The sequence below is a fragment of the Carcharodon carcharias genome, chromosome 12 (assembly GCF_017639515.1).
Source record: "Carcharodon carcharias isolate sCarCar2 chromosome 12, sCarCar2.pri, whole genome shotgun sequence".
NCBI classification, from domain to species: Eukaryota; Metazoa; Chordata; class Chondrichthyes; order Lamniformes; family Lamnidae; genus Carcharodon; species Carcharodon carcharias.
In genome coordinates, this window is record NC_054478.1 from 36,610,794 (window position 1) to 36,632,631 (window position 21,838).

The following is a 21,838-nucleotide window of genomic DNA, read 5'->3' on the forward strand; positions in this document are numbered from 1 at the left end:
TCAGTAGACACTGCAATAGCCTCAGTGTCTCAGGCCACTTCATAACTTCCGATCTCCAGAGAGTTTTGTGGGGCAGGTCATGCCTGGACTGGATGGGAATTTCACAGGAGGTTCAAACTTCCGATGGGCTGTTACCGTTCACCAGGATCCTTCTGAAACTGATTTAAATCAGGGACATGGGATGGTTCCAACTCTCTAATCAATAATTACCCTGGACAAGTTAGGAGAATTAAAACTACTTCTAACACCTGGGTAACTATAGTGCTATCCCCCCATACCCCCCAACCGGCTCTGATCGGCTGACCACCAACCCTCCACCCCACCATCCTACCCACTTACCGTATAAATTTACCTGCCTTACAGCAGATAGTGCTGTAAAAAAGGGGTGTGGATTCCTTTCATCCATCTCTGCCACACTTGACTGAAGGCCTCGGGAACTCGCTGCACAGCACTTTTTTTTAACCCGGCCTGAGTCAAAAAGTCAGGCACAAAACATGCAGCTGCATTCTATTGCAAGTAAAAAGAAGCGGTGCGGCAATCCAACTGTGATTGCCACTCCTCGGGTGTTCGGGTCCATTATGTGACAAATTCTAGAAAACGTGAAACTTTGGATGGCTTGTAAAGCCGGAATCAGCCACTGCTACAATGTTCACATGAGAATGTACATCATATCAACAGATATGCCTAGGTTACACAAAGAATTACCACTTGGCTAAGAATTGGAAAATTATACCCATCCAGGATTCAACATCTATAAATGCAGTTAATCCTTCACTAATTATGTCCTTTTTTTAAGGCCTGTGGATACAAATTGTCCAGAATAGTTGCTGTTAATCTTTTCATTACTAAATTGTTATTGTCACACTAACACCTCCTCTGCTGTACCTGGAAGCATGCTATCAGACTTAGGTAACTTTTCCTCCTATTCCTAAGGTTTTGTAATTACGGTTAGGTCTAATGTTTCTTTTCCAGATTTCAGATTACTTCTGCTATTTTTAAGTTGCCTGCTGCTTTCTGCTTCTTCCACTTCCTATATTAATTCAAAGAATTGTTCATTTGGCTCTCCCTTCAATTTTCCATCTCCTTAAAGCACTGACTCAGGTAGTTTTAACAGCATGTGGCATCACACTGCTGCCATATAATCCATGGAATGTGGATGTAGCTGGCAAAGCCAGTATTTACTGCCCAACCCTAATTATCCTCAAGAAGGTGCTGGTGAGCTGCCTTCTTGAGCCACTGAGACCCATGTAGTGTAGGCACACTGACAGTGCTGTTAGAGAGCTCCAGGACTTTGATCCAGCGGCAGTAAAGGAACAGCAACTTGGTACCAAATCAGGATGGGGTGTGATTTGGTGAGGAACTCCCTATGTGTCTGATGCCCTTGACCCTCTAGATGGTAGAGATTGCAAGTATGGAAAGGTGTTGCTGAAGAAGCCTTTGCTGCAATGCATCTTGTAAATGTTACACACGGCTGTCACTTTACGCAGGTGGAGGATGAGGTATTGATCAAGCAGGCTAATTTGCCCTGGGTGATGTCGAACTTGGAGTGTTGTTGGAGTTGCACAATTCCAGGCAAGTGGGGAGTATTCCATCACACTCCTGATTTGTGTCTTGTAGATTTCTTGTGAGAGTCTAGACAACGAATGCTGCAAGGATATTTAAATCAGGCATTGTAAAATTTTAAAACAAAAACAAAAATAAAAATACCTGGAGAAACTCAGCAGGTGTGACAGCATCTGCGGAGAGGAACACTGTTAACGTTTAGAGTCCGTATGATTCATCAACAGAACTAAGGAAAAATAGAAGAGTAGAAGAGAGATGAATATAAGCTGGTTTAAGGGGGGACGACAAGTAGAGCTGGATAGAGGGCCAGTGATAGGTGGAGATTGTCAAAAGATGTCATAGACAAAAGAACAGAGGTGTTAATGGTGGTGATATTAGCTAAGAAATGTGCTAATAGTTGACACTAAGGGTAGAAAGCAGGACGAGCAAGGTACAGATAGCCCTAGTGGGGGAGGGGTGGGGGGAAGGGATCGAAATAGGCTAAAAGGTAAAGATAAAACAATGGATGGAAATACATTTAAAAATAATGGAAATAGGTGGGAAAAGAAAAATCTATATAAATTATTGGAAAAAAGGGGGAACGGAAAGGGGGTGGGGATGAGGAGAGAGTTCATGATCTAAAATTGTTGAACTCAATATTCAGTCTGGAAGGCTGTAAAGTGCCTCATCAGAAGTTGAAGTGTTGTTCCTCCAGTTTGCGTTGAGCTTCACTGGAACATTGCAGCAGGCCAAGGTCGGACATGTGAGCAGGGTGGAGTGTTGAAATGGCAAGCGACAGGGAGGTCTGGGTCATGCTTGTGGACAGACCGAAGGTATTCCGCAAAGCAGTCACCCAGTCTGCATTTGGTCTCTCCAATGTAGAGGAAACCGCATTGGGAAATTTCATTCTCATTAGATGTTTACATCTGATCTCTAACAGGAGTTACTGAAATGTAACCAGGAGCAGGAACTCTGGTTGAATATTTTCCACTCCCTAGCTTAGAGATGCATAGGCTAATTATCAAATCAAATTGGTGGCCTGGCTGAAAAATCTATACCCTTCTGGCCTATACAGCTTATTACAACACGGGTGGTATTTTTTTGGACAAGATCATTCTGGAACTGCTTTTCCATTCCCATTATAATTTATCTAATCTTGACTTGCATATATGTAATAACTTTAAGATAGTAAAATGTTCTACGGCACCTCATAGAAGCAAAATCAAACACTGTGGTTACAAAAGCAGATCAGAAGCTGGGAATTCTGTGGTGAGTAACTCACCTCCTCCCCAAAGCATGCCCACCACCTACAAGGTATAAGTCAGGTGTGTGATGAAATGCGTTCCACTTGTCTGGGTAATTGCAGCTCTAACAACACAAGAAGCTCGCCACCATCCAGGACAAAACAGCCCAATTGATCGGCACCCCATCCACCACCTTAAATATTCACTCCCTCAACTATTGATGCACAGTGGCAATGGTGTGCATCATACACGAGATGCACTGCGGCAACCTGCCAAGGCTCCTTCAACAGCATCTTCCAAATCCACGACTGCAACCACCTAGAAGGACAAAGGCAGCAGATGCATAGGAACACCATGACCTGCAAGTTCCCCTCCATGTCACAGGCCATTCCTGACTTGGAACTATATCGCTCTTCCTTCACTGCTGCTGGGTCAAAAACCTAGAACTCCCTTCCTAACAGCACTGTGGTTGTACCTACATACCTACATCAGATTGACTGCAGTGGTTCAAAAAGGTTTTCCACCACCTCTTCTAGGGCAAGTAAGGTTGGGAAACAAATGCTGGTCTTGCCAGTGATGCTCTCAGCTTGGAGTCAAACATGACACCAAGGTTTCATAGTCTGATTCAGCCACATGCAATTTTGCCAGAGGGTTGGAGTCAGTGGCTAGGGAATAGAGGTTGTGGCTGGGACCAAAGACAGTGAAACTTTGTTCTTCCCAATATTTAGTTCTGAATAAATTAATAAGATATTCTATATATTAAAATGATCATATTGGTCCTTGTTCTTCCTTTAATCTGTTTTGATTTGCTTGGAATTTATTTTGAGCACAGTCATGTGAATTTTTTTTTGAAAATCGTTCCCCCAATGTTCCTTACCCTTAACCTCAGAACATCATCTCCGATTGTAGACTGTGATTTTTTGTTTTTACTTGCCATGCCAGCCATTATCATTATCCAAGCTGAAGCTGAAAATTTTGTCAGTTGCTGCAATTTTATGCTCGATGTATGTGGTTGAAGCTATCCAAAGTTATTTCAGGTAGGTCATTACATCCAGGGAGACATCATTAGTCTATTCTGAAGTAAGATTTCACTGGTGAAAGGTTGGAATGTTAATGCATCCAGTGCAACTACGATTGCTGTACAAGGGAGGTTCAAAGCATTGCTGCTTTACTTATGTGCCTAGATTTCATTAAATGGAAAAACAAACAGTAGCAAGCTCAGAGGAAAAGGAAAGCATTGTGCTTTGTTGCTCATTATTTCACTTTGGGCACATGAAAATCTTATTTACTAACACAAGCTCACCATTGCAAACTTTCCCTTTGCTTGTGAGACTATTGTCATCCTTGTCCTCCCTCCCCACATTTTTCTATCTTGTTCCTCCCAACTTCAAAATATTCCATTCTACATGCTCTTCTGCCAAAGTTGAAACTACATTTCTTGCCACCATCTTTTACTCTAACACAATTCCTTGCAAGGATCTAAAAACTAGAACACATTTCTTCTAATGTTGCCCTAACTTCTGTTTTTTCTGCGTGGCTGGCTTGTTGCACTGTGCGGTTCCTTCAAGATTGAGGTGCAGCCAAACATGCACGCATCTTGAAGAGAACGTTGTATATGCAAGTTCTGTTTCTTCCCTTTGTGGCACATTCCTAATTGCTGTATGTCCACACACCTTAGATGCACCACTGTTCACCTTTATCAATGTTTCCTCCCTCATACAGCATACCTACACTTTTTTTAAAAATCCAAAATTTAAAAAAAAATTAGCATTAGGCAGCCAATTCATGTACGCCATCTTGAAAATGGATTTGTAAAGGATTTATCATGCCTAATGAACTTGTTGAATTTTTTTTGAAGAGGTGACTGAAGTAGGAGACAGAGGAATGTCCATGGATATCATTTATATGGATTTCCAGAAGGCGTTTGATAAAGTTCCTCAGAAGAGACTGTTACCTGAAGTTGAAGATTATGGAATCGAGTGGAAATTATTGACCTGGTTAGGAAATTAGGAGTTGTAGGACACAGACTAATGGGTGACAGGTTAATGGGCAGTACGTGGCTAGTGGTGTCCTGTGGGGATCTGTGTAGCCTAAACTATGCACTGTATTTATTAACAGCTTAGATGACAAGATATATAGCCCCGCATCCAAATTTGCAGATGACAAAGATAAGCAGCACTGTAAGTAATGTGGAAGGAAGTGTAACATTATAAAGCAATATTAATGGATTAAGTAAATGGGCAAACTGATTTCAATATAGACAAATGAGAGGTCATGCACTTTGGAGCTAAAAAAGATAGAATGGAGTACTTTCTGAATGGTGAAAAACTTGGACTGGAGGTCCAAGTACATAGATCATTCAAATGTCATGACCAGGTACAAAAGGCAAATGGAATGCTGGCCTTTACATCTAGAGGACTAGAGTACAAGGAGTTAGAAGTCATGCTACAGCTATACAAAGCCATGGTCAGACCACACCGGAAATTCAGTGCTCTGTTCTGGGCACTGCACCTTAGGGAGGTTATACTGGCCTTGAAGGGAGTGCAGCATAGATTTACGAGAATGACACCTGGATTCAAAGGGTTATGGAGTCAGATCAAGTAGACCAGAGTTCTAAACCCTAGAATTTAGAAAATTAAGAGAAATGATTTTAAAGTTTTCAAAATATTTAGAGGAATTGATAAGGCAGATGTAGAGGAACTACATCCACGAATTGGGGAATCTAGAACCAGCCTAAAATTGAGGGCCAGGCCTTTCAGGAATGAAGCTAGGAAATACTTCTCCATGCAAAAGATGACAGAAGTTGGCAACTCTTCTGCAAATAGCAGTTGATGTTGTAAATTTGAGATTGGTAAATTTCTATGAGCCAAAGATTTTAAGGGTTATGAGGCAAAGGCAGGTTTATGGAATCAGGTCATAGTTCAGCCATGGTACAGAATGGTGGAATAGGTTCCAGGGGTTAAATGGCCTACTCTTGTTCCTATCATTTTTCTTGTAGTTTTTGACCATTCAATCAGGCTTTTCAAAATATAAAAAATGGAGTTCAGGTTTGAGACTTTGATTGTTACTTCGATTTCCAGTACCATCTCAGTTATTACACAGGTCCAAACATTAGATTAGTGCCAACACAATGGTCTGATATGGAAATAATAGCTGTGGTTGAAGCAGTTTGCTCTTTTGGCACACTGGGTTCAGAGCGCTGCACTACAACTCTGGTGTGAAATACGCAAGTGCTGCAATGAATCGTGCAGCAAATTTGTAGAACAGCAACATAAAATATCACTACATTAACTCGCATCTGTATTATGCCTTTAACATAGGATAAATATCCTATGGTGCTTTACAGAGATGTAATCAAAAAATGGATGCAATGTTCCCTCTAAGCTGCTCAGCAATCTGGAAATTCCCATGTAAGCTGAGCACACAGTCCCTTTGCACAGTCGTACAAAAAAAAAGGGACATTAATGCTAAGCCGAATGAGGAGGATATTGGGAAGGATGACCAAAAGCTTGGTCAGAGGTAGAATTTTAAGAGGGTCTCAAAGGAAGAGAGGTGGAGCAGCAGAGTGGTTTAGGGGCAGAATCCCAGAATGTGCACTTTGGCTGTGGCAGATTTGAGATAGGCTATCAAGTCTTCTCGCTCATTCTTCTTCTTGAGACCTGCAAAGATTATTCTTGTTCCTGGGGTATATTTCTTCAGATTCTCCAGGTAAATCCTGAGTGTGTCCTCATCCCAGGTAATACATTTGTTTTTGTTTGATTCAGTATCAGAACATCTTTCAGCCTGGCCAGACATGCATTCAAAAAACCAGATTGGCTTGGCTCAGTCTTGTGTTTGAAGGTATGGCTGTTGTCAGTAGTGAGGTTAATATAATTGGAGGGGTGGGGGATTGGATGAAATATACAACAGATCTGAATTAGAGGAATGGAGATTTCAGGGAGCGCTCATTTTACTTTTAATATTCTTTTCATGAGATGTGAGAGTCACTGGCTCGGCCAGCATTTGTTGCCCAAGCCTAATTGCCCTTGAGAAGGTAGTAGTGAGCTGCCTTCTTGAACCACTGCAGTCCATGTGGTGTAGATACACCCACGCTGCTGGAAGGGAGCTCCAAGATTTTGACCCAGCAACAGTGAAGGAACAGCGATATAGTTCCAAGTCAAGATGTTGTGTTGCTTGGAGGGGAACTTGCAAGGGATAGTCTGGAGAAGGTTACAGGAATAGGGAGGCCATTAAAGATTAAAAATAAAACAAGAATTTTAAATTTGAGGCATGAGGGAACTGCCAGTTAATGTGGTCTAGTGAGGACAAGGGTAAAACATGAGCTGGACTTTGTGTGGAATAGGATATTGACAGCAGAGTTTTACATGAGCATAAATGTTCACAGAGAGTATGGTATGGGAGGCCAGGAAGGGAAGCCCTAGAATAGTGAAGTCCTGTCCTGATAAAGATATGGGTGAAGGTTTCAGAAAAAGATAGCCAAAGTAAGGGCGGAGGTTAATTTTACAGAGATGGAGGTATGCAGTTTTATTGGTGGAAAGGTGTAGCATCAGACGTTCAGCAGAGAAACAGCAAACTCTTCTGTATCCACACGTTCATAGAATTACTGGACATCAAAATCACCAGTAAAGTCTATGACTTGACGATGAAAAATTAAATTACTGTGCCTGTTTGGGGAATATTGTAATGCACAAAGTTGTTCATTACTTTGATGCACAACCAGATTGCAAAGTTTTCTTATAAAGATCCTAAGGATAGTGTTGGATATGAAAAATACTTAAATGCTTCACCATTTATAGATTTTTAAATTGCTAATTATTCAACCTGTATCATTTAAAAACAAAAACAAATCATGTGTCCTGCATTCTTATACCCTTTAACATATCTACATTATCCCTGTGCTGAATAGCCAAACCAGCCAGAAGTCCCAACTAAAATCAGCTTGATTGCTAACAATAGTAAAATGGAAATACACAGGTCTGTAACCATCTTAAGAGAGAGAAAAATGTTTCAACTATTGATTATGGAACAGGACACTGAATAAGCAATACTGTCCTGCTGTCCATTTGCAGTAATTTATGTTTTAATTTAATTCCTAGTATTTGTACTTCATTTTTTTGTTTGTATCCCAAGTCTCAAGTCACATTGAGGTCTACATTTATTCATTCAAAAGTGAATGAACATAAATTGTTCAATTAAAAATTGCAGTAGCTTTTCCCTCATTTAAGAATAGGGGAAAGGGATTGACTCCTAACATTCTCCATTCTCCTTGTTATTGGAATATAGATATATAGGAAGTGCGTATATCGCACATTTCCATTTGTCTAAAAAGGTTCCTGAAGCAATAGCCCACTTAAGAGGGAATGACGAGTCAATCATGCAGTGTAGATAGGAGTCAGTAAACTCTCATTTATAAATGGCAAATCGACAATTTTCATAGTGATTATTTTTCTAGGTTCCAGCACGTGTTACAAAATCAATCTGGAGTGATAGTCCAAGGGCATAAGCAAAATACAACTGTATATTCACAACATAAATTCTGTAATTCTTTAAAGATGCATCAAGGACACAAGTGATGGGCTTCGAAATAACAAGTCCAGAAATGATTTTATAGCCTAAAAATCTAACAATAGAGACTTTATGACTTTCAAATATAACTGTCAAGGGCTTGGAGTGAAGAGAATCATCTGCAATATATGATCTTCAGAACCAAAATGTCTCTCTCCAGTACTTAAACCAAATAACATTGGAACAAATGTGCCGCTAAAGGATATTGCATAGGGTTTACCCCTAATGGTTGATGCAAGGTTATATGCAAGAATTGGAAGAAAATGGTACTGGATAAATAAGAGGGCATGATTTTTCATAACCTAATTCAAACTGCAAAAGCTCCAGTTCAGGAAGTAGTTATTAGCTCTAAACATAATCTTCTATGCATAAAGAGCAAAGCTGCAGGCAATGACAGCAAATTTCATCAGCAGAAGTGGTGTGGAAACTCTGCTGGTTGGATTCTATGCAAACCATTTGGACAGATCCAGAAAATTTAAAGCTACAGACTATTGGCAAGTCATATTTATGACAGAAGAATTATTAATTGATACAATTGAAACTGATCAGGCTGGCTGCAAATCAATAGGACATAATTCTGTGCAAATTTCAAAACAGCAATCATGGTTATGCCACAAGGTGCCAGTACATTCACCAGCCTAGCAAAATAGAGGCAGCACCTTATCCCAGGTGAAACATTGTAACCAACTCCATTAGCCAAGGCTCTTTCATTTACAAATGCTGCTCAGGATTTGTTTGGGGAAGAGGAAGTACTTCTAAAGCAGAACCAAAGTAATATCTAAAATATAAGCAGTGCCCAATTGTATTACATTATCTTTGGTTCATTACTAAAGTTTTGTATCATTAAAAACACTAATAGAACACCCTCATACTGGCCTGATTAATCTAATTTTAAATTATTTTGAAAATGCAACATACTCCAAAATATTTTTTGGGTCAGAAAAAGAATACCAAATTTTTCAATACCACTTGCACAAATAATGTCCTTGAACGAGTTTGTGTTTGTGAGCTATGAGTAATTCATACTTTTGAGTTCAATGGCAGCAGTTTTGCAACATTTGCAAAATGCAATAGTACTTAAGATTGGTTTAAACAGACATGGTTATAAAGAAACCTGTTTGCAAAGACTTACTTCACTAAAACTTTAAATGAAAATTTTTAGTCAAAGAAATAATTAAGGACTGTAAAATAGTTGAAGACTCAAATTAACATGCATTGTTATTTATTTAAAAACAGATTGTGTACTTGAGAATAGAGTAGAAATAAGTTGAAGATCTTGAAAGAAGCATTGTCGTCCTCTCGTATTAGCCATAAGTTTCTGTCAAAATAACAGTGAGGCTAAAGGCGCTTGCCGTTATCAATGCTTAAATGCAACAGCAAATTCATTGAGGGCAGATGCACAATTAAACACAGAAATACAAAAGTTGCTGTCCCAGATGTGCTAATCCTTTGTTGGCTTCATGAAAATAGTTCACCATTAAATTGCACTGACCGGCGAGAAGCTATTATGTTTTCACAATAATTATAGACTAAATTTAAGCCAAGTAGAAAATATGTTTTTTTTAAAAAAAAAGGCTAGCCACTCTTAACTTTCCTTAATGTAGCTTTAAAGTGGCCAAAAACAACTTGCCCACTAGCTAGCAATCAGCTCTCTGCTTTGCACTGATGTCACATTCGCCAGCCTTTTCAAATTCTGTCAGGGTTCCTGTTGGGGTTAGCTGCTGCTCCAACTGGCTCGATTTGGGCCTTGACCCTCAGGCTTTTATTGAGAAGCTGCATGGCGCTGTTCACCTCTAGGTTTGCATCTCTGAGCTCCCGCTGCTACTCTGACTGGTTTAATCTGGGCCATGACCCTCAGGCTTTTATTGAGAAGCTCCATGGTGCTGTTCACCGGAAGGTTCACTCCGTTCAGCTCCTGGCTCAATCTGGGTTTCGACCCTCAGGTTATTATGGAGAAGCTCCACGGCACTGTTCACTCTGCTCCAGCTGCTGCTCCGACTGGCTCAGAAAATCTTTGGAATTTCTCTACCCCAGAGGGCTGTGGAAGCTCAGTCATTGAGTATGCTTAAAGCAGAGATTGACAGATTTCTAAACACCAATGACATAAAGGGATATGGGGATCGTGTGGGGAAAAGGCATTGAAGTGGATGATCAGCCATGATTGTGTTGAATAGTGGAGCAGGCTCAACAGGCTGAATAGCCTACTCCTTATATATATTCCAAATTCTATTTGTTTTATTTGTATGTTGTCTCAAAGACCATCAGTTGTCTACATGCTCAAAGTCTTTGGCAAATGAAGTCCCTAGATATGAAACTGTACTAATGATTTGATGGCTGCTCAGGAAATATGCAATTCACAATGATCAATTACCACCACCATCTAGCTCATTCTTTTGTAGTAAACTAGTGTATTTTATCAATTAGATCTCCTCTTAAATTCCCTTTCAAGGATGAAAAGTCTACAGCTTTCTAACTTTTCTGCATATCCCAATCCTCTGATGCCAGGGATTAATTTCTCCATCCTTGGCTGCATCGGGGGCTCTAATGTTTCCCTCTGCCCAATCAGAATTCAATGCAGAGTTCAAGGTGCATCCTGACCAGAGGGCAATCCATTTCCAACATGAATGACTCAAGTTCAAGCCCTCCTGATTTCACAGCATACATTCAGCGTGCTGTTTGTTTTATAATTATTGCTCTACAATGACTAGATGTTAGTACAGAGTTTGTTTCCCTCCAAGATCTCTTTCAGTCTCGTTCCAAGCTATTTCAACACCATTTATCGAGGATGTTCCCCACTTGTTCTTCCAATGTATAAGTCTTATTGATGCTGAATTTCATCTGCTATGATTCTTCCCATTTGTAAATACTGTCTAGCTCTTTCTCTAATTTTATTTAAATACTACTGCAAATGTGACCAACTTGTGCTGCTTACATATTCAGCTCTTGAAAATCTTGGTTTATTTCCAGTCATGTGATCTATCCAAGATTATATTTTGTAGATTTTATCTCCTGTCATAGTAGTCCGTACTGTATAGGCACTGTCCTGAAGAATTATTTTTGAACGGTTTTAAGCTATTCTAGAATATATATTCTAGAATATATAGTTGCGATGCCATGGCATACAAGGCTATGGGCCGAGTGCTGGAAAATGGGATTAGAATAGTTAGGTACTTGTTTGAATAGCTCAGACTCAATGGGCCGAAGGTCTTTTTTCTGTGCTATAGACCTCTATGACTCTAAACTTGCCAACGAAAGTTACAGCTGGTCTGAAGTGATGCAAGGAACCTTTTGGAGCCATCTGATGTCCATGCATATTTAATTAAATCTGGACTAGTTGTTTGATTCTTTTAATCATGTGCTAATTGATGATTACTGTCAATGAATCTCTCGGGTGCCAAATATTAATTATTACAAATGCAGAATCTCATTCCTTCTGGAATTAAGTGTTGCTGGGATTTTAAATGTGAGAATTATTTTTTTAAGCTTTTCCATTCTCTTCGTTTTCCTCTTCTCTGAATCCAATCTTTCTTTACTCCTCTATTTCTCTTTCTGTACCTGATTTGACATTGAATTCACTCATTCCGCTTTGCAACTTCTTTTTTCTCTCCTTGTTCTATTTATTTCACAGTCCTTCAATCTGATTGGTTAAGGGGTACACATTGTTTATCCTGTTCATTCTGGTCCCAGATGCCCTGATTAGCTTGCAATGTTATCAGTTCAGAATTTCAGCAATTTATGGCACAAAATATCTTGCGGTTAAATGGGAAGGGAAAATCTAATTAACAGCAGTCATCAATAGACTGACTCCTACAGAAAACTACGGCCCACTGTATTTTTGTAATTAGACAGCTCCAAGGTTCAAAAGTAAAACAGAATAGCAAACATTTTATGTCACTAAATATGTTGCACACAAATTTCTTACTTCAACCCTAGGCAGTCCATAAGATGCATAAAAGTTTTCATTGAAAAAAACACATATTTGCAGGGTATTCCATAACAATCTCTCTTCAAAGCAAAATTACCCAGTTATCTGAATGTAAATTTGGAGATCTGTGGAAGTAGTCGAAATATTAATAAATTATGTCACTCAATATAACTTTAAAATACATTTCAATATGCACCAAGTTAGCAGCACAATTTTCCTGACCAAAACATTTTTTTTTCTTTTATACTTGTACATTTATCTGTATTTCTTTAACTAAAGAACTTCTAATGTTCTAAACAGGAAGTAAAATTTACAATGCTGAAATGTTTGTTACATTCCTCAAGAGGAATAAAATAATATTTCATGTGCCAATCACTTGGCAAATTCAAAACTTACCAAGAAGGCTGGCCCCCAGCAAAGGGAGGTGTGGTATCAAAGAGTTGTTCAGTTTTGTCGGTCCTGTTGAATGCCCAGCAGCTGAAATGGGTAGCAACGATTCTGCCATTGACATAACTGCTGTCCCACCAAGAGTTGAGACGGCAAGTGCTGCTACCGATGATGACGTGGTGGTGGTAGTGGTTGCCTGGGATGAGGTTGCTATGGAAACCTCAGAATGATTAGCAGCACGGTCTGAGGGAGAGTGCAAAACACTTCTCAACAGATGGGGATTCAGGGCCATCAGTCCTGGGGCTGCTGTGACAGCTGGGAGGAGGAGAGGGTTTGAAGTAGTGTCATTGTTTGACAGGTTTGGTAGTGGGTTTGTCAAAAGGGTTTCTGTCCTGTTACTAACTAACTGATTGCTATGCAAATGATCTGGCAGGGACTGGATCTGTGTCACTGAAGGTGAAGGGTGGTTTTGCTGCTGTAATAAATCTGGGAGAGTTAAGTTAAAAGATGTCAGCGGGAGCATGGTAGCTTGTGCCTGGTTTTGAAACAATGTTGCCAAAAGTTGAACAGGTTGCAAAGTCTGTCCAGCCATATCACCAGGAAGCAAAGTCAAAGCTGCATTTAAATTTGGATTCAGAATTCCCAAAGGGTTAACAGAGACTTCTCCCTTGCCATCTCCAGATGTAGGTAACATGTTCAGCATATTCTGGTTCAGGAGCTGTTGTTGGTTCATTGCTAAAGGGATGGACAGAGAGCCAAGGAGGTTTGGGTTCAAAGGGTGGGTAAGATTGCTACTCGTAGGGACAGCCTGTCCAAACTGAAAAGCTTGCTCCTGACCAATGAAGGGAAGAGTGCTCCCCATGGGAAGCTGACTATGCATTGCATTTCCAGCCGCTGTTGTAACTATAACTCCATCTTGTAGAACGGATGTTGTCTTGGTAATGGCAAGTTGGTTGGTGCCAGCAACGGCCATGGATGCTGGCTGGCCAGAACTACCTGAAACCCACACAGACAGGTTAAAGATGAGTAAAGTATCTCAACTCTCTGCGTTAGCATTTACAATGAATGCAGGTTACATATCTAAGTTTACATTATTAATTCAGCACAGGAACTAACATCACAAAATGATTAGCTAGTAGTAGGCTCCAAAAGCTGTTTAATAAACCAGTTGCGACATAAACTGAGTTTCCAAAATAACAGCCATCTCTTAAACTCAACTGGCAGATGAACTTATGAATCATAACCAAAATATTTCAATCTAAAGCAAAAATCCATAAAAACACAACTATTTAGAATATTAAATATTACACTGGAAAAAAACAAGAATTTAAGATAGATGTTTTTCTTATAATTATATGGGCAAAAAGGCTTGTTATTCTACCTGTGTCCCCCTAGAAAGGTGAGCAATTTATAGTGAGTGAAAAGCTGTATCAACAAACCCTACAAAAGTCACAGGAATAGACATTTCAATTCAAAACAAAATGTTTGAATGAAAACAGAAAACTTGATATTCTGTTCAAGATTATGAAATTTAAAGGGGTGTTTCTCAACAAATTAGAACCAGAGCATGTTCTGCCATTAAAGCATTGTACACTTACCAGTATAATTTTAACATGAAATTTTTCATTTTGTAGGCTGTCTGACGAGCTAAAATTTATAGTATATAAAATTTATATCATGCTGCTTTAATGTGTCTATTCTAAACTTTTTTTTGGAAATCTCAGGCAAGCAGTTTCATTTTTTTGTTTTTTATTATAGCTGCCAATCTGTCCCTCCCTCTCCATTTACATCCTTATATTTGTTGCTTTTCTATTGCAGCAATGAGGGGAGGTCTATTTGAGTTAGAATATGTCTGTGGGTCTGTGCTGCTATTTATTATTTCACACCAAGTTCCTATCTGGGAGAGAATAGGACCTCCCTGCTGTTCTTTTCCAGCCCCACTTGTGACTGAGCATGCAGCCACTGTGAGGCAGTTAGTAGTCCAGGACCAATAAAAGGAAGGTTCACTGAAAAGCAATAACCAAGCTATCAGTTTTTAGGAAAACTGGAGCTTGGACTAATAGCACAAGACAACCAAGCAAAGCGGATATACAAAAAATGCCAGCCAGGAAATTGTGATACAAAGTTTAAAATGAAGCATTTGAAGTAACTGACTACACCTTCAGCTGGCATTAGAAAACCGTAAAAAGTATTAATGCAAAACAATAACATGCTCCTGCAAACATTTGCTTAATTGGCACAGAATTTGGGAGTCATCCAAATGAAATGAATAATGTTTATTAATTTTAAGAACTATTTTACTAACTTTTAGCATTTTTATCAAAAGATGCTTTAAATAGAGTGTGCCCAATACATATATTTCGCTCTCATTTACTTTATGTTGCAATTAACATTTTTGAGCTAACAGTTGCTTGATATTTCAGAACTTAAATATTGTTGAAAGAGAGTATTAACACAAGGATGCCAAATTTCAAATGAGCACAACTATATATAGTAGAGGGGAAAAGGGTGATTAGTTGATAAGTCAATATGGTTTGGTCGAGATGTTGCCATGAAGAAAGTAACAGGGAACAGCTATTAGTCCAAGCTCCAGTTTTCCTAAAAACTGATAGCTTGGTTATTGCTTTTCAGTGAACCTTCCTTTTATTGGTCCTGGACTACTAACTGCCTCACAGTGGCTGCATGTTCAGTCACAAGTGGGGCTGGAAAAGAACAGCAGGGAGGTCCTATTCTCTCCCAGATAGGAACTTCGTGTGAAATAATAGACTCCCCGTGCCTCCAGGTTATTCAAAAAAGGCACAAGGCTTGTACAGATTCCTTTTGTTTGCAGAGAATGGGTCCCTGCATATGAATGTCGATTCTATTAAGTATAAATGAGCCAAGTTACAAGTTCTACTGGTTAGCTTAAATTGGTTGTTAGTGTAGCTATTAGCACTCTCAGGGTTGTTTAGCAAATGCAGTCCAATCATGGAATAACATCTAACTGCAGACATTTTGTTTTGGGTATTGCAAGTGCAGGTTTGTTGAGTATGGTCTGTGCTCTATTTATTAGAACAGCCGAAGGTACATGTTGTTTGGCCAATTCATGCTATGCAGAACCAGTCATCGATAAAATTGGGTACAATGGAACATCGCTTCTGTGTGACTTAGGCAACCCTTACATGCATGGACGTAGTGAGTGACGAGGATGAATGCTATCATATGTATCGCAAGGCAGCTTGTTACTCTTACACAAGTCCAACAAACATTCTGGTAGCTTGCTTTCAATGAAGGCTGTGCATTCATGCTTGACAGCAAATTTAATAGATACAAATTTGGAGCCACCATTAAGAATGCCATGCATTTTGTTGACATAGCTGCACTTGTATTGAAAGTCGACTGCAGTCCCTTTGTTAGACTTGCAAATATGTATGTCTGGGTAGCCCTGAGGCCACACAACACCATGCTGGTGCAATGCCAGGTATATAGGTCGTACGTCCCAATAACTGGTTGATTGAATCAAACAAAATGCTCCTTCAGCTGTTTGCAATTGGCAGAGTACAGACTACTCAATCAACCTGCGCTTGCAAAACCCAAAATAAAATCCTGCTGTTAGATGTGACTCCACAATTGGGCAGCATTTGCTGAACAATCCCAAGTGCGTTAATAGCTACACGAACAACCAATTTAAGATAATCAGTTGAGCATGTAATGTGGTTCATTTATGCTTGCTTAGAAGCAACATTTATCTGCAGGGGCTCATTCACTTCAAGTAAAAGGAATCTGTACAAACCTTGCACCTTTTTTGAATTATCTGGAAGCATGGAGAGCCCTGTTGCTTTCTCAATGGCAACATCATGGCCAGAGTCAACTTGCCAACCAATCAGCACCCTTTTTCCGGTTGGTATAAATTATTGCAATTGTTTAAAATTTAGCATTCTTGCTTTTGTCCTGATGAATACAAGATGAAGGGCTGAATGGCCAATTCCTCCACAATAAAAGCTTCAGAAAAATGTCTCTTTTTAGCAATTTTTTTGAGCAGTTAGTGGAATTTACCAACTAACTACATTTATTACTTTTTGCTGCTGTCTGACTGAGAAAAAAAAAAAATCACACAGACAAAAAGCTTCATTTCTTACCAAGAGAAAAGGATTGTGGTGTTTTTTTTTTAAATTGCATAACTTTTATTGTAAAGCTTTATTTTTTGGCTAAAACATTACCAGGTCAGTACAAAGATACAGGTACCGATTTGATTAATCTATTCAACTGCAGCAATACTCCAAAGGCAATAAACATATCATACATAGTTATTGCTTAAAACGATTTGATCTTCTTATCCAAAAATATTTTTATGGTATTTACTTAACTGCAATACATTTTGGTTAATCAGTTTATTTGTAACAGTTAAATGGTGCAGATTAATTCCTTACCACTTGCTTTTGGTTCTTGAGCATTTATAATATTAATGCAATATCTTAAAAGGTGAAGAATGATTCCAATCATAGATATTTAAAATGGTCTAGAGTTAGCAAATAACACATTTTGAAGTAAATATTAAATAAGTATAATTTAAGTTTGCTGAATAAAGATTATTCTGAATCAATGCAAAACTTCTTCAAATCTCACAGACCTATGTCATATGGCTTTGTGTTTCTGCAGCTGCAACAGAATTTCCCAAATAAACTGCATGCCTGCAATAGCTTTTATTTACAGTTTGAATTACACATCTGAAACTTCAAAAATTAAAGGGCTGTTGAAAATGCCCCAGTCACCTGACAGTTAACTGTTCACATTTGGTTTCTTTGGTTTTCAGTTTTCAGTTTAATAGTATTTTGACTGTTATGCCATTACCATTGTGAAAGATAATGTAAAAAGAGAATGCAATGATCATATCAAGATGGAATGGAAGCCAGAATACATTTTAAAACTGAAAATAGAGAATAACCAATAGCTTACTAAAAGATCATCTTTTTAAATATAGAAGTTTTAAAATATGCACAGTAAATAAAATATTGAATCTCTATCGAGAAATGTGAATCTTATATTCATGAAAATTACCATAACTCTCCAACAAACAAACATCTGCCCAGTGATAGGTTGAGCCCATTTGTCTGGCTGCTTAAAATATTCATGTCTTGCTCCTGGCTGTTGCACAACTCAAAATGAGTATGACTAATAGGCTGGATAAACTAAACTACAGCTATGACAAGGCTGCCAAAGCTGTACAAAATTACAATCTGATTATCACCATAAAAGCCACTGATGGCTAAACCAGAACTTGTGCTGGAACACCAGGATGTCAATGTAGTATCAAATGAAAATGCATGCAAAATAATTGCGAATATCAGTTAGAATATTAGTCCCAGGCTTGAATTGCTACTTGCCCTGCCTGTGGAATCTATCCCCAGAGCGCTGTCTGAAATTCTGTTGCTTGCAAGCATAAGTTCAAAACTGCAGCATGTTAGGAAGCAGCAGTTGAGACATGGTAACTGAAGCACTAGTTCATTTTCAGAATGTTCCGGAACCCAGTAAATATTCAGGATCCTTTCTAAATAAATGTAAAAGTCAAGATATATCTGATAAATTTAACGGACTGATTTGAGGTAGGAAATGCAGTGAATGCTGTACACGTGGACTTTCTAAAGGTATCTGATAGATGTTAAGTAAGAAATTTACTGATAAAACTAAGGCACATGGTATTAAAGAAACTTTGGCAGTGTGGATTGGAAGTTGATTAAAAGACGGAAACCAGAGAATAGTGACCAACAGATGTTACAACTAAGTTTGCCAGGAATCAGTGTTGGGACTATTCAAAATAGAAACAAATGTTCTGGACTTAAGCATGGGTATAACATCAAAATTATCAATGTCACAAAAACAAGGGTGTGGGTAATTTTGAAGCATAATCAACTTCACAAGGACAGAAACAAGTTAGTAGATTGTGCAGGTAGATGTCAGATGAAATTTAAGATAGAGAAAGGTGAGGTGATACATTTTGGGAGGAAATATGAGGGGACATAGATGGTAGATGATAAAACTTCAAAATGATTAAAGCAGCAAAATCACGAGGTTCAAAAAAATCATTAAAATTGGGTGGACAAGTTGTAAAAACTGGAAAAACAGTATTTGGGATCCTAGATTTTGTAATCATAGGATCTTAGACTGAAGAAACTTGGGTTGCTCTCCCTAAAGAGAAGGTTGAGTGGAGACTTGATCATGAGGGGTCTTAGACAGAAAAAATAAGAGGGAAACTGTTCCTTTTGGCAGAGGGGTCAAGAGCTAGAGGACACGGATTTAAGGTAATTGACAAAAGATCCAGAGTGACATGAGAAAACAGTAATTTTATGCAGATCAAAAATACGTATGATTGAATAGAAAAGTTATTTTCTCTCATTGTTTTTCTCTCTACTTCAATGCACTTAGAAAGTGGCATCATACTGTTACAAATTGGATCCTATGACTTTTGTTGGAGTGGGGGAATAAGTAGGAAGGAAGCCATTCATAATGAAACATAGACATCGGTAAGAAACACAGAATTCACACTCTGCTTTTCCCCCATGGGTCTTGAGGGACTCATCTGGTAAGTCAAGATGCTGCCACCAACATTTACAAATTCTGCATCCGACTAGTTGCATGTTTTCAACATGTAGATGCTTAATAATGAGATAATTGGAAAATTACAAGCTGAGAATGACATAACTCAGCAAAAGCTCCTGTTCTGGACCCGGTTTATTTTGCATGTCAATCTATACATTTTCCTGCTTGACATCCATTTTTCCCCCATACCTTCCGTGAATCATCTTTGAACATTCTTTATGTGAAAGGCACTTAAAAATACTAGATTTTGTACATTAAAATAGAAAAAAAACTGAAACTGAACTCTCAAGAGCAAAAATGTTATTTAGCCTCAGGATCAAATGCTTTTTCCATATTTCTGAACCCAGCTACAAGAGCCTTTTGGTAAAGTATACTTCTAATGCTGATTACCAAGTGCAGTAGAATCAAAACAATGTGTATACCCAAGTCTCAGTATCAAATTAGCCAGACCTCAGTTTATTGAAAAAAAATTACTTATAATTCCAAAATATATACAGCAGACCAACAATTTTAAGCATCACTAATAACTATTCTCATATGAAATGCTTAGTTCAGCCTAAGTGTCGACTGTGCTTGTATGAAACCATCTATATAATTCATATTTTTATGAAGAGTAAGGATTGGGATTACACTTAATCGAGTGAAAATTGGCATAATGGCTCATGGCACCCAGACTCCAAATTGTGACCAATTCCAGTGATGTGCGTATATCATGGTTACACATTCAGGGAACCTAAACAAAAAAAAGCTGCATAAAGTAAATACTCTGCATCTGAATAATCATATTTAATTTTAGAAATAAAAATACTGAAGCAACATGAAAGGCTAAACATTTTCCAAGAATTGCCATTTGCAAAAATGTACCTTGTACCATTGGCTTGTTTCATATACTTTGAAAACTGCATTCTGTCATATATTCTGACATACCTAAATCAGGCTATTTGAAAGAAATTACTCAAAGATCCCATTCATATTAAAAAATATTTTCAGCTATACTTGCAATGATCTAGAAAAAATAATTTCTATACACAGCCTTGTTTTCACAAGTGTTGAGTGCAGACTCAATATGTAAATTATCTAATTTCTCAAGAAGTCAAGGAAGAAATTTGCTTCTAATTTTGCTACTCTAACAGTACAAATGGAATAAATCTTAAGTAAGATTGATGAACATGGTTATCCTTTCAACGCTGAATAATAATAATAATTTAGGAACCACAAAATTAAACACCATCTTTTTCACATCACCTGACTCTGCCCTGCCTCAGCTCATCTGCTGTTGAAACCCTATTCTAAACCTTTCTCACCTCAAGACTTGACTATTCCCATGCTCCCCTGGCTGACTTTCCACCCGACATAAACTTGAGTTCATCCAAAACTCTGCCGCACGTATCATGACAAATATCTAGTTTATGGTTCATGTTAATATTTTAGAAGTAATAGTTAGTTCTTGGAAGATTAAAGCTTGACTGTGGAAAAAATGGGATGAGTGCAACCAAAGCAGATTGAAGTCTATTACACTTAAAAGGAATTGAAATCCCTCATTAGGGAGGCAGAGTTTTAATGAGATATCATGACTCTCAGTGGTCACTGATAACTGGGCAGGTTGTTAAGAAATCTGTGGGGTTTATCTTGGTCGCACCCGGCATTTAATGTACAGTGTGGTGTGTTCAACCACAGTTTGCCCATTAATTCAGATTTATCTCGTTAATTATGAATGTTACAGAATTAGATAGATATTGTAGATTACTATACAAAGTCAGCAAAGAAAAGCAGAGTTTATTTTGATTGTTTAAAACAGTGGAATCTTGTGGTTTTATTTTCCTACTGGGTAACTTTGTCTACTTTAAATAAAAAGCTACTGGTCCCTCGCCTGATTGTAACAATCTTAACTCAAGTCCCATTCACGCATTTCCCGTATTTGTTGACTTACATTAGTTTTCCTGTCCTGCAATAGCTGAATTATACAATTTCATCCTTGTTTTCAAATTGCTTTATGATCTCATCCCTCCCTATCTCTATAACCATCTCTCGCATTAAAGGTCTTCATGATATCTGTGCCTCTCTAATTCTAGTGGTAATTGCTCCATTATTGTGCTTTAAACTGACTAGGCCTTAAGTTATTCCTCATACACAAGTAATTGTTTATTTCATCATTTGTTTCGTCCTTGGGTTTTATCTAGGCTAAGAACAACATGTTGAGTTACATAACTCTAAGGTGGCATACTTCTGTTTGTGGTTCAAACAGTGAAGGTGGTACTGATGATAAATGAAGAGTACTGCACCACTTTTCCTAAAACATATTGGCATAAGTATATTAAATAAGTCATCTGAAAACACTTGCTTCATCAGCAACAATTACAATTTCCTTACACAGATTCCAATTATTATTGTTAGATTTATAAAAGTCAAATAAGCTGCATGCATCAAATTTTCTCAAACAACATAAGTGCACTGGGGTTGTATACTTTTCTGTCAACAACCTGCATTATTCCAATATTTGTTAAAATGTTTGAACAAAATTGTTATGAATTGAAATAATTAGACATGGTCAGGAACTACCCAGTGCGTAAAATATTTGAAAAGGTAACTGAGTTACTTA

General features: G+C 38.2%; 1 protein-coding gene across 8 annotated transcripts in view; it reads right to left on the bottom strand.

The window, feature by feature from the left end:
* The window catches only part of LOC121284806 (methyl-CpG-binding domain protein 5-like), a 261,093-nt gene that overhangs the window by 56,368 nt on the left and 182,887 nt on the right, over positions 1-21,838 (bottom strand). For all 8 annotated transcript variants that reach the window (XR_005944549.1, XR_005944548.1, XM_041200520.1 and 5 more), the window contains one exon: positions 12,673-13,659. Coding sequence is in view for 6 of the 8 variants with exons in the window: in XM_041200520.1 (XP_041056454.1) it covers positions 12,673-13,659 (987 nt within the window). In the remaining 2 variants the exon portion in view is untranslated. The remainder of the gene's footprint in view (positions 1-12,672; positions 13,660-21,838) is intronic.